Source organism: Columba livia, chromosome 1 (assembly GCF_036013475.1).
Source record: "Columba livia isolate bColLiv1 breed racing homer chromosome 1, bColLiv1.pat.W.v2, whole genome shotgun sequence".
NCBI lineage: Eukaryota > Metazoa > Chordata > Aves > Columbiformes > Columbidae > Columba > Columba livia.
In genome coordinates this window covers 174,176,761-174,190,075 of record NC_088602.1, presented here as the reverse complement: position 1 = coordinate 174,190,075, position 13,315 = coordinate 174,176,761, and the positions used below count along the sequence as shown (strand labels likewise).

The following is a 13,315-nucleotide window of genomic DNA, read 5'->3' as shown; positions in this document are numbered from 1 at the left end:
GGTTTAGTCAGCGAGCCCAGTTTTAGGATCTTTTAGTTATTGTATCTCAAATGTGTCTTCTCCACCCCCAAAATGCCCTGTAACATAAGTTAAGAAGCAGAAAGGGCTGGAACCGTTTCCAGTATTTCTGTATTAGAAGGCTGGCATAAGTGCACCAGGAATGAGCATGAATGAATTAAAAGAGGTGACAGGACAACAGTGTCCATTGCAGCAGGTGCTTCTACATGGTAATGGGACAAGCATGACCTTGTTAACCCTTCCATTTAATTTATATTATTATTTTGTTTTGGATGAAGTGCCACTCGGTGTGAAATCTGGACACATGCCACCGTGCTACAGCAGGGGCTCGGATCACACAGGAGTCTGCGCTGCCCTAAAAAAGCCTCTGTTCCCATCTCTAATGTGGTGCTGGAATGGTTAGTATAATTCAGTTTTTTCCACTGCAATCCACAATCTGATCGGTTGGCAGGTCACACTGGCACTCCTACCTGAGGTATTTTAGCGCTAATGATTGGTTCCTGTAAGACTATTCTATAACAGAACACAGGAAGAGCAGTTCAAAAAAACACAGCTGTGGAAAGAAACAATCATACAAACAGCCCACGGCAGGGCTCACCAGCCTTTTCTTTCCAGTGGATGCAAGCACGCTTTTCACAGGCAGGAGCAGTCTTCGCATGAGTGGGTTTGTTTGGGTTTCCCCCCCGCCACCCAGATTGACCCCATTGTAGAAGAAAGATAATCTTTCTTATGAGCCGAAATGAAGCCCTCTGCATCCTGGGGCAGGTTGTTTATGAATTCAGGTGTCTTGCCAGTATGGGATGCATCCAACAAGAGATGGAATGCCTTCTTCACAGAAGAAATGCTACCAGGATGGTTGCCCCAGGAACGAAAAAAGGAGTGAGGAAGAGGAGAAGGAGGAGGAAAATGAGAAAATTGGTGCACAGCATATATGTGGAAAAAACAGCCCAAACTTGGGACACTTCCCCTTCATCTGGCGTACCACTAACCACTCCTGCCAGCTCAGATCCTTTCCACCCTTCCTTGACACAACACTACAGACTTAGAAGACCAAAGGGAACCTCAATTTAACTCTCCCCCTAGTCCTAACTCTGTCATTCCCTCCACCATCAGGACCAGCCTTTCACAGCATTGCAGTGAAAAGCACGACAGATCAGTGAGGCACAGGGACACTGCAGTGACACTGTGCTGAGCAAATTCAAAAGGTAACTTCATGTTTGGATTATGGTAACTTTTTCCTGATGTTCACCTGGGCAGCAATAACATAGGAAAAAGCACCACCATCTACCTTGATAAGTCTCCTCTTCGATCATCCTGCCTTCTGACAGTGAGACCAGAGCCACCAACAGCAAAGTCATCAGAAGTCTACCTAACAGCTCTAACTTGATTTGGGGGCTCGGTTTTTTGTTACGTGATGCTACTGCACTGCAGCACCACGTGGTTATGGGCATTCTTCATTACCAAAATCTCTGCCCATAAAACATGTTAAATAAGCCTCTCCTCCTCACCTCCAATGGAAGCTCTGAAGGAGCTTTCTCAAAAGAAATAGGGAGTAACCCTGGTCAGGCTTCCCTTTCAACATGACAGCAACTTAAATGCCATACCATCAGGCAAGAGGGACTCAGCATTGCTCGTTGGCTTCCTTACTAGCTGTAGCAAAGTCAGTAGTTGGTAGAGCTAGCATTTTAGGAGTGAGGCAGGAAACCCAGAACCGTTTATAATCCTTGACACAGTTTTACAAAGAAATGCTTGAATACGCAGATAAATTTTTAAAGGACTGTGCAGTGCAGATGATTGTATATGTAAGAATGAAGAAATGCACCCCATCTCTGTATGCTCGGACAGCGTGTTTTTCAACTGCTGTAACCGTATTGGGAAAAGTGCCTTTGCAAGACTTGACCCTCTATACAAATCAACAAAATCCAAGAGTTAACTCCATCTTGAGTCTAACCCCATGGCTGTCTACATAAATGTCAGAAGCAGCACCTTCAAAGGAGTGGGGATGTGAAATCCATGCCAACTGTGCCACTACCCAACACGAAACCTCCCCATCTCCAAAAAGCTAGTGCCTACAATACCACAAAAGGGAACTCTGTTAGAACCAGGCAAGCCACAAGCTGTGATGGCAGTAGCGAACCTGAAAATTTTGGCTTTGAAAGGCATATTCCTACCACAGCTGCTCTCCATCAGAGAGGAAACTGCCTTTCTCACCAGCCAGCCAGAATCCCTCCATCCACAATCCACCTATGCATACAGATGCCCTGGAGATTTGCAATACAGACTAGCTGGGTAGGACAAAGACAATGACAGGACAAAGTCTCCCGTGGTATCAGAACTAATTCCCAGACAGGAGGAGGCTGCTGACTCTTCTAACCGAACATCTCCACATATTTGTACTTTACAATTCCCCAAAGAGGCGAGTCAACCTAGTCTATTTAGGTACCATTTCTAACAGCAAAATGAGATGTCAGTTTTCACTCTAGCATCTCAGTCTCCATTTTTAATCAGGCCCAGTGTCTTCCCCAAAGGGATAATCTCCACATCCCAGTGGCATATGAACATTTTTAAACATACAGCTCGCTCAGTTTAGTGTGGGCTGCACAAATCAAACCTGAAAGGGCCCCATGAGGGGAGAGAAAAGGGAGGGTGGAAGGGGAGAAGGAAAGGGAAAGTCTGAGGCTAAACCAGTCCTGTTATTTTCATATCCAAATTATGTACACGAGAGAAGTGTTGAGAGAAATTTCAATTTGCTAATCATCTCTCAGGTTGATTAGTAGCAGTGTGCATGTGGGGGACAGGACACCCAGTAAACTGACCCTGGCAATGATCAGGAAACCCAAAGGCTTAGGTCTTGCACCCAGGGGCAAGCGCAGTGACAGAGAAGCATGCTTGCATTCCTAAATATATAAATATATATATATATATCCACAAGGAAGAAGAAAATTAAAGTAAATGATATTTAAAAAAAAAAAAAAAAAATCAAACCAAACCAAACCAACAAACCAAAAGAAAAAAAAAAAAGGCTGGCTTGTCAGGGGTTGGGGACGAGAAGGCTCCGGTGTGTGTACTTACATAGAGGTCAGCACCGTAAAATCCGTCCTGGTAAACCACACTGCAGAAAATCCACACAAAAACAAAAAACAAAACAAAAAAACAAAAAACAAAAGAACAGAAAACACATTCCGGTTATTGAGGACGGCAGCATGCACATGCGTTTTACACAGGCAGGTGATGTATGAATCCACAACCTGGGCTTTTGGCAGGAGCAAATCAGCAAGAGAATGTGTGTGCGCACGCACGCTAGACGGCTCCAAGTCATCTTCCATGGCATGCAAAGGGGCAGAGGGTGGGCAGAGGGGGAGACAGTATGCAAAGGAGAGAGGGAGGGGAACCACCATCTTGTACAATAAAAATAGACTCAAAAAAATCTGATGTCCTGAAGAAGAGAAACAAGGGTTTAGAAACCTCCACTCTGGTTATTCTCCTGGAATGATTTTAGTTACCCCCTGAACGCACGGACACATTGGCTTCATGAAGTGGGCTTGTGAAATCAAAGAGCCCCTCAGAAGGCATCCCACAGGGGCTGTAGTCACCTATGTCAAAAGCACGTTTCAGAGAGTTGTGTATGATTATGTATTTTGAGCTTCACAGGGCTGCATGACTTTGTTTCTGACATCCATACATCACCTGCTTTTACCCTGCACATTAGACATGCGATAAGATTTGGCTCATCACACAAGCATGCAAAGTATTATTATTCAGCATCATAAAGAACCGATGCAACACCTCAGGAAAACAAGTCAATCAATTCTGATCAAAGTAAACACAGAGAAATGTAATTAAAAAGAAAAAACCAAAAATACCCACAATGCATTGCTTTCACAAGCAGAGATAATGAGCTAAAAAGGTTAGGTGACTGGTCCAAGGTTTGAGAATTGAAAGGTGCAGTGGGAGTCCCTGGTAGGAACAACCTATTTGTAGCAGAGAGGAGCAACTGGAAGGGTTTCCACTGGATGGTGCTTTTTCTGCTTTAAGACATAGTTTTCTTTCTCTCAGAACTTCAAGCAGGAAAACTGTCAAACCAGAGCCTGGGGTTCCCAAAGAGCCACTCTTACCAGGGCGTTCGTTAGGTAAGGCCATGCAGCTCTCTTTGGGGACAGGGGTCAGGGGAAGGATGAGGAAGGAATAGAGGGGATGTTCCCACCCATCTGAGTTCAGGTGTGCTTCACAATGAGGGATTTCCTCCTGCTTTGTCTTCTGAATAGCTTTGCACAAACTCACTCAAGGCTTTAAAAAAGCATTAGCCCCCACCATCTGTGATGTCCATGGATCTGATGTGCATGACTTACCAGTAGCATTAAGGAAAAAGAAGGTATGGAAGCTTTCCTTTTGGTTATCGCTTTTTTACTTATCAGATGGAATGTGAAATGCTGCCAAGAGCCTGCCACCCTCAGACACCCATCTATTGTAAGGCACGCACACACAAAAGAAGCCCAGCAGATCTTGCCAAAATTCTGCATGCTATTACTAAAAACTAAAACAAAATTAAAAAAAAAATCTGTTGCAGTGTTAGCTCCTGCTTGAATAATTTAGTCTTGCTGCCTTCCCCAGGAAAAGGACACTCCATTCCCAATGGACAGAGTTACTACGGTCTCCAAGAGCGCTGGGAGCAGATGTGAAGATAGAGACCCTTGTTAGAGGAAGAGGGGAGCCACTTCAGCAGGGAGAAGCAGGCCATAAGATCATGTTTGTTGAAGCTAAATTTTGACAATCACATAACAAAGAATTTGGTTCCTGGGGCAGTGACTTACATTGCTGGGTTCTCTATCTAGGACCAGGAGTGTTTTAGCAGTGATACTCCACCTGCTCCTGCAGGAAAGGCAAACGCATGACAGAAGAAGTGACTGTTGGTTTACGAACAGGTTAGCAGTTTTAACAGTTACCCTGAACACAATCAGTTGGATGAATATAAGCATTACCACATTGGATCAGGCCACTATTTCTGTAACACAGAATCCTGTCAGCAAGGGATGCTGACATCAGCTCTCCAGAGAAAACTGCAAGGAACACTAATAACAGGTAAGAGTGAGACTTCCTGAGTCCAGCCAAGCAAGCACACATGCATCCTCGTTTCTCCTTCAGTTAGGACTTGATTGACACCAACTGCCAGGGCTGAAATTTAGCAAGGTTTATTTATATGCTAGAATATCCATATTTGTGATTCTCAATGCTAGCAAAAACTGAGAGAATTCCTTCATTTGAAAACCACAGAGGCCATTCTGGTTATGTAGACTGATCAGAAGCATAAAGCAGCCCGGCAGCCTATCAAATCTCAGTGGCATCTGCAAAAAGCCCACTAGCTGAGCTAAAACACACCCACGAGAAAAAGAAATATGCTGGTTTTGTAAAGCAGCCGTCATATCATTTAGGTATACCAACAGTTGACTTTGTTCTAAAAGGAACCAAAAAAACACTCCAAACCCCTAAAGCTCCCTATGGCCTCATATCTACTCTGACTTTTATCCACTTTTGGTTTCAGGTCAGTGAATCCTCTATATATTTACAGGCCTAAAACTAAATTATTCTTTATTATAGCACTTTAGTTGGAGAAATAAAATTGATCAAGCTTATTTAGTTTTGAGAGTTCTACAGGAGGTGAGTTTTTTTCAGGCCTTGACTTAATTCTTAGAGCTTTTGGTCTGAAATGTAATTTGTCAACATTCTTGTTTAGAAAGCATGGCCGCTACAAATCAGGGCAATATTCCAGCACAGGTTTTACTCACGCTATATATCAGATGTTGCAATGTCTCCATACTCCTATTGAACGCCATCTCAGTTATAAACTGAAGGTTGCATTTGTATTCTGGGGTCAGGCTCAGGTGACTAACATCCTCTCCAATGGTCTGAGCAATTGCGTTCTACGGTATGACTAACCTTCCCTGGATAAATGTCCGTGTCTGTACGTAAGTATGTACATTCCACATATGCAATAGTGAATCCCAGTTTGAGTTCTTGAAATAATTGTTAAAACTATTAAGAATGGTATGATTTCTTGCACCTTCCTCTGGAGTGTCTAGCACTAGGCACCGTGAAAAATTCCTCTAACCTAAATGGCTTTCAGGTCTGATCCAGTATGGCAATTCCAACAAGCTTTTATTAATCTACCTTCTGTGTTTTTGGAATTCTGCTAAGCTCTCAAATGCAGTGATACCATTAAGTTTTGTAACTTAAAACTTAAACACCACTGAGGTTTGTGAAAACCAATTTTTCCTACCAGGTTACAGTTAACCTGCAGCTTACTTTACTGTGTTCTTCCACATTACTCACTATGACTTGATCACTCATGTGTTGCTGACTGATCTTACGGTGTCATCTTTCCACTGGCCAGGAAGAAAGCAATTGATGCAGGATAAGGTGTCAGGAGTATGTGCCTGCTCCTGACTCCATGGAGGTCACAGTGCCCACGTGGAGAGGTGCCTGTCCTACAGGTTACTGCAACGTGGAACTGAATAGCACATTTTGTATTATTCCACAAAAAATCAAATTCCCTCTACCGAATGTCTTGTAAAGATTCAGACTATGATGACAATAAACACCAGAATTAGTTCATTACATCCTAGTGCTTAGGACTGGGGACAGCTCTGGGCCACTTGTGACCATGCCTTGTTTACTGCTGCCCTGCAAATGTTTACTGGATAGTAGGTTACCCACAAAGGCATGGAATCAGTCAGCAGGGTCAGACAAATGCAACGTAAGTAAACAGAGTCATGAGACAATATTTGAAAGGGATAATCATTGGACCCTGGCCCATATTCCAAATGGAAATACACCCTTTATATGAGACTCAGGCTGGATTTATATTCAAGGCAAAGCCCAGAGTCCCTCCCAGCGCACCACATGTGACAGCCTCTTGCTGGGAATGCTCCAGGCGTCACTCCCAGGGATGAAGAGCACATCCCCCTGCCTGGTGCAAGTATTCAGTGTTCTGCTAGACGGCAGCACTCAGCTGGGCTTCGCTTCTGTTTCACTGCGGAGCACTTACTAATGAAACTGGACTGGGTCATTGTCAGAGCCACAGACAGAGGGAGGAGTTGCAGGTCAGAGGCTGTGGTTAGAGAATATAGAATATGAACTAGGAGCGATGGCAAGAAGTGGTGGATCTGATAACCTGGAAGAAACGCTCTGCTTGGAAGGCCAATGTGTTCAGGAAAGAGGTTTCATTTAAAGGCTTCCAGTGAATTAAACACAAATATTGATGGATTTGCTGGTGAGCAAAGCTACACAGATATATGACAACTGAAGTTTACTTCCATGAGCTCCACTTTAAACATCAGATTGGACTCTAAAAAGAAAGGGTCACAGCAGCCCTCTCCACTTAACCTGCTACAGAAGGTAACTGCAAGCTTACTCAGCATATATCAGGCCAACTCCTTGCACTGATGTGTGTGGCTTCCACCTCTCTTTTTATTGAAAGAAAATTTATTTTCTTCCCTTCCAGGGCTAGTCTAAAGGAAATAAGGATCAAGTCCACTTCTCCATGTTAGAAGATTAATTTCTACTCCTATTCTTTCTGAGAATGTTGCCTGGAAAATATGCAAGTAAAATTCCAGATACAGGCAATATGAATAAAGCATCCTCAAAATCAGAAACAAAAATAGATAGTTTGGAAGGGATTTGCTGAATTATCTGTCATTCCATCACACATAAACAAACAAAAACCCAAAACTAAACCTCACATACAAACCTAGTTCCCTGTACTCTTCAACAGCAGAATACTCTCTTGTAACAGCATCTATTCCACTGCATTACTAGTGGAAACTCAGAGGGCAAAGAATGCTAAGGCCACGCATTCACCGTTGCCATCATTGCTTCATACAACAGTTAGAAGAACACTGCACTTCTGTTCTCCCTATAGTTCAAGCACTCCCAACTTTAAATTAATGGACTTGATTAATCTTTGTTTTAAACCTTTTTAAACCGTCTCCAACAAAGAAAGCAAATCCATTGTGGGTAACTGGCTCTTCTGTGTCCTACTGCCAGATGGTGAGGCATGAAGTAATGGATAATACTCCTCATTCCTGGATATGAAAACACAAATGGAGTGCAAAGAGCAGAACCTTTTTGGAAATTTTAGACCTTCTCTCTTTGCGTCCTTCTCAGCAGTGCTATAACATATTGGGTGAATGGATGACAAATACCACATAGACAAATTGGAAATTATGAGAAGGAATCCATCAGCGCTTTAAGCTGCTGCAAGTACTGAGAATTGTTTCAGTCAAGAACTTAACATGAAAAAAATTTAGATTTGCCCCCACTGGATGCCATCGTGTGCAGAATGCTCTGGCACTAGCAATATCCTGACTCTCACCATCCAGACAAGTTTAGCTATTTTTTGATTATCCAATCAGATACTTGACATGTTTGTGCAGAGCACTCTGCTCTCGTGACCAGTGCTTACCCTGGGTAGGCAGGGATGGCTGTGGGAGGTACCGCTCGGACTGCCCCATACACTGTCCTTCCTCGGCCCCTCAGGTGGGCTCCCCGAAACGCGGCTGCTGTGGTGGCTGCAGTTGGATAGGGGAAGCCTGGAACTGTAAAGACAGACAAGGTGGAGGGTGAAAAGGATCTGAGCTCCTGCCCAGAGAAGAACCCTCTGCTTCCAACAAAGTGAGACAGTAGCTCCACAGCGGTGGGACATTTTGCATCAGTCCTGCAGAGGGGCATGCTTATAACCCAGCAAGCATCCCATACGTACTTCCTGCTACACCAGGGCCTTTGGGGGAAGAGGGGTTGCAGAGAGGTTTGGCATGCAAGAGGTTAATGCTTGGGCATGCCTCACCCACCACAAACAGGGTACAAATCCCCCCGCCTTTTTGACACCACCATGCAGTCTGGTTAAAGTCTGAGAAGCGCAGAGAGTTACTATCAATATAGCAGGCGGCTCTTCCACAACTGCAGAGGCTCTTTAAAATAATTTGTCAAGAGGCCCTTAAAGTCAACCAACTTACATCAGTCTCTTCCCTCCTTTCCCCTCCCACTCTTTGCCACCCAATGCTCTGTATGTTCATTTTAAAGCCTGAAAGACAAGATAGCCCATATAACAGCAGCAGAAATTTCCCATAAACTGCCAGTTTACTCAGAGTCCACCTTCATTTAACAAGTATGACCAATAACTGGCTCCATGTATACTGGGGCCTGCTTTATTACGCTTTATGCTGAAGTAAACTGGCTCATGATGAAGTGATGTAAAAACCTCAGAGGCATCTGCAAACACGTAATAAGCAGATACCAAGAGGGAAGGAGTCCCAGGGCGCAAACCCAACCCAACGTGCATCGAGGTGCATGCCACTGGGAACCCTGCAGACTCGCGGTTTAGCAGCTTGTATAATATGTACTTTATGGATTTGTCTGTTTGGTTTCTCTGTTTTCAAAAGGGGGAGGGGAGGAAGGGAATGGCCTATTCCTCACACGCACCCTCCCCTTGTTCTGCAGCCTCCTTGTCTCTCAGAAAGACCCATTCGCTAGTACAGAAACACACTGCAGATGAATAAGTTACAGCCACTGCACAGTACACTTTAGCTCATTCCCAGCTAGACCCATCCTTTCAAGTATATATTATACAGACTGAAGAGAAGAAGGGTAACAAGTCATCATTAACTCAAGCACATTAACAATATAGGGCCGAAGGGGGCTACTTACTGATTAAAGGAATGTAAGTGTTAATACCCCCCCTTCCTGACAGGGGCACTGCGGCGTCATTGCCCAGCGAGACATCTGCTTGAAAGCTGGATGCTAATTTAATTTTAAAAAGAATAGAAAAAAAAAAAAACAAGAAAACAAAACAAAACAAAGTAAAAAGGTTATAAAGAAACAGCAGATTGAGAACATAAACAAACACCACTGCAGTTAAATGGCAGAAGTGGAAGTGTCTACTTAAGCTCTACCTGCATATAACTCAGGGCCGTACACCGCTCCAACCACAGGACTCAACTTCCAACCTGAAACAACAAAGACCGCAGTGAATGCCAAAATCTACACCAAGAGAAGGAGCGGGCAGCGCAGGGCAGGGGAACGGTCTCTTGCGTGTGCCCCAGCTTCACATGCACAGCTCTTTCCAATTTCTGCTTCGCCTCAAATCCCCCTTGGTGTAGATGGAGGCCAACTGCCTTTTTCTTCTAATGTCAAGTTCTAGGAACAGGTCGCTGTATTGGAGGGAACAGCAAAACATCAGCTGATCCGCAGCAGGGCAGAGGCACCGCTGAGGGAATGCCAACTACCTTATATGCATATTTGCAACCAGCGCCCTGCGACCCTGCATTCTCTGCATGAACCTTGCTGCCAGCTCCTCCCTGCTTTCACTGGGAACGCTGCGGATCGCAAAGCTCTCTAAAGCCACTGGCCCAGACTGTCACCCCGGGCAAATCAATTTATAGCCTTAAATTCTCCAAACAGCCTTCTGTCTTATTTGCTAGAGACCTGCTAAAAAGCAACGGTGTCTGAACTCCCTCACTAACTGAATCACATGACTATGGTGCAGAAAAGCAATTTGGTCTATTCATCTCACATTTTCTTCTGTGTTATTTTAGTATTTCCTGTCGTCTTTATGCTGCTTTTCAGGTGAAAGCCTTCACAGAGAATTGATTTTAATATAATCTGGATAACTGGCAGGAACTGCAAGTCATCAACATAAAACCTACAAGAGAATAGTGCTTAAAGCAGTCATGGGGGTACACAGAGGAACACACTTCCCAGTCAGATCTAGAAACATATCTGTCTTTCCCCCAGCTTTCTATGTGGGGCGTGAAGCAAGGGGTGTAAAGCTAACATCACAATTTGGGCTCGTTTCCACAAAGCACTCCGTTCAAGAATGATCTCGGCTGTTCAGCTAGCAAATCATACCGGTATTTTTATCTAAATAAATCCATACCCCTCCTCTGTCTTACAGTCCTGATGTACTTACTGTGTTTTAACACCACTAACCAGCCTAGAAATCATACAAACACCTTTGTGAACTGCAGCCCACCAACACCACCCCTTCATCTGCTGGCAGAGAATCAACAGGAGGTGCAACGCGTGCTCCCTCCGCAAGACTGGGGGTGCTGCTGCTGCTGCGCTGCCCACCTTGATGGCAAAATACTCCAGTGAGTGGTGGCAGCAAGGGGACTGGGATTTGGAAACAGTCATAAAACCACTCATCAGTATGCCTTAAGTCTGGCCTAATACTAAAATACCTTTGTGTAGCTTTAAAGCTGGCTTTAAATGGCAGGCTGTGAAAGCAAAATACTCCTGCCCGTTATCAGGATTTCACAAGTCATTGCTATGTAAGCCAAGCTCTGTTACCAAATAGTCCTATGCATTTTCTGCCCTTGTTTTCAGGACGACAGAACATTGCTGCTGCATTGCATTTTACTACAAGATCTCCTGGTTCTTTTCAGACACTGAGACTCAGAATCCCAGCCTTTCTGCCTGCCTCTGTTGCCCCAGTTCTGTAACCAAAAAGAGAGGGCTTTGCCAGCCAAGAGCCTCATAACCAGTCTGTAGCAGAGCCACAAACAAAATTTGTATCTTCTGACTTCTGAACCTCAACATTGCAATCAAAATGTATTCTCACACTAGCAACTACCTATATGCAGCTTCCTGCCTTGTTGAAGCTATTTGGGAACATTTTCAGACCAAAAATAACTTTTCTGCCTGTTTCAGGACAAAAACCCAGATTCAAATTATGTATCAAAGCAGCATTCAGTTCTGTCAGAAGAATGACTTTTTATGCTACATATGCCTATGCAATAAAATTACTGCACAGACAGAAGAACCAAGATATCCCAATGAAACAGGATTCTTCATTACCCAGACAACTTGGTCTTTCTCTATTCAGGTTCACTGGAAAATGACTGAACACAGGCACGGTCTGTAGCAAAAAGTGAGGCAACAAGCAGTGCAATGCCTCTGTTTTCCCGACTGCCTGGGGACAGCTGTAGTTTTTCTGTTAGAGTCTGAACTGAGATATATCCATTTATGTATCCTAAGTTATGCTTCTGCGTACACATTTAGTTATCTACATGTTGGCAGTAAGGATCGGGAACGCTGCATATCCCACTGTACAGCACCAGGTGCAGTAGCGACAGGAAACCCATCAGTCCTTGGCTTCTTTACCAGCTTGGCCACTACTCCTGTCTCCACTTCTCCAGCTATAAAATGGCCTTCCTCCATAAATGTTTAACCATTATACTGAAGAAAACCACTAAAAATTAGGTTTTTTGGTTCTGAGGAGAGGTCGTGGCTTTTCCATTTTGTCTTTCTTCAAACCCTTCAGCTCATCATTAGTATGAACAGTCTCTCTTACCATTTGCATAAGGCGTGACCATCTTCTTATTGGTCATCACTCGCGCAGTGGCATTGTTAACCTGAAAGTAAGAAAGGGAAGGTGGGGGGAGAGGGAAGGAAGTACAAGACGTTAGGGAAAACAGTGGAAAGCTCTCAGATCCCACACACACACTATACTTCTCTTAACAAAAACAAAAAAAAATTAAAAAAATTTACAATAATGCAACCTTTACATTACTTTTAACAGTTGCCATTTAATTATAAAAGTTAAAGCTAAACATGGCACTTTAAAATTATGCATTAAACAAAAGGCCAACGAGAGTAAAGTGCAGATTCTCTGCCGCCCTGTCACCCCTTGGCGTATGCTGACTTTCAGCTCATTGACGAAAAGGGCAAAACTTCGGAGGTTTTGTCCGGGTTCTGTTCAAGAGGCAGCGATCATTTCTGCAGCCCGGAGCAGGGCAACTGAACCAGGTGGCGCACAGGCTGACTTGTTTCTCAAGCTCACCGCTAGGACTGGGGCCCAGCAGGTCACTGGCAGGCACATTTTTAGATAGAAAAAGGTAGCCCGCAGTCCAACAACTTTAGATTTGAACTCCCAAGGCCTGAAGAAATTTCTGGAATGCCACCAATGGTTTGCATGGTGTACATTCACCAATCTCCTCCCCATCACTTCTAAATCTTTTTCCAGATTATTTTTTTCCTTGTCACAAATCTCATGGAGCAAAAAGCAGAAATACATAGCAGCACACCTGGGTCTTTTTTCAGTTTTATTGCGCCCTCCACCCTCTTTACAGAGCTCTGCATAGTTCCAAGCAGTTTGATTGCTCAAGCAAGTGGGGTGTTACCACAGAGATGGTGCTGATAAAGAAAAGATGGACCAGTTTGGAAGCCAAGTTACTGCAGCCCCGTGTCAGACAGCCTCAAAGTTCTTGCAAGGAGGGTGAAGTCTTTATGCAACATCAATAATTTA

General features: G+C 44.0%; 1 protein-coding gene across 50 annotated transcripts in view; it reads right to left on the bottom strand.

The window, feature by feature from the left end:
• Nucleotides 1-13,315, bottom strand: part of RBFOX2 (RNA binding fox-1 homolog 2) — a 172,505-nt gene that overhangs the window by 12,784 nt on the left and 146,406 nt on the right. For 13 of the 50 annotated variants that reach the window (XM_065047992.1, XM_065048024.1, XM_065048089.1 and 10 more), the window contains 5 exons: nucleotides 12,362-12,422; nucleotides 9,963-10,016; nucleotides 9,718-9,810; nucleotides 8,477-8,609; nucleotides 3,091-3,130 (listed from right to left, as the gene is read on the bottom strand). In XM_065047992.1, coding sequence (XP_064904064.1) covers nucleotides 3,091-3,130; nucleotides 8,477-8,609; nucleotides 9,718-9,810; nucleotides 9,963-10,016; nucleotides 12,362-12,422 — 381 coding nt within the window. Of the gene's footprint in view, nucleotides 1-488; nucleotides 532-3,090; nucleotides 3,131-4,823; nucleotides 4,888-8,476; nucleotides 8,610-9,026; nucleotides 9,095-9,717; nucleotides 9,811-9,962; nucleotides 10,017-12,361; nucleotides 12,423-13,315 lie in introns of those variants that run through there. The other 37 variants (XM_065047983.1, XM_065048017.1, XM_065048000.1 and 34 more) reach the window with 15 other exon arrangements.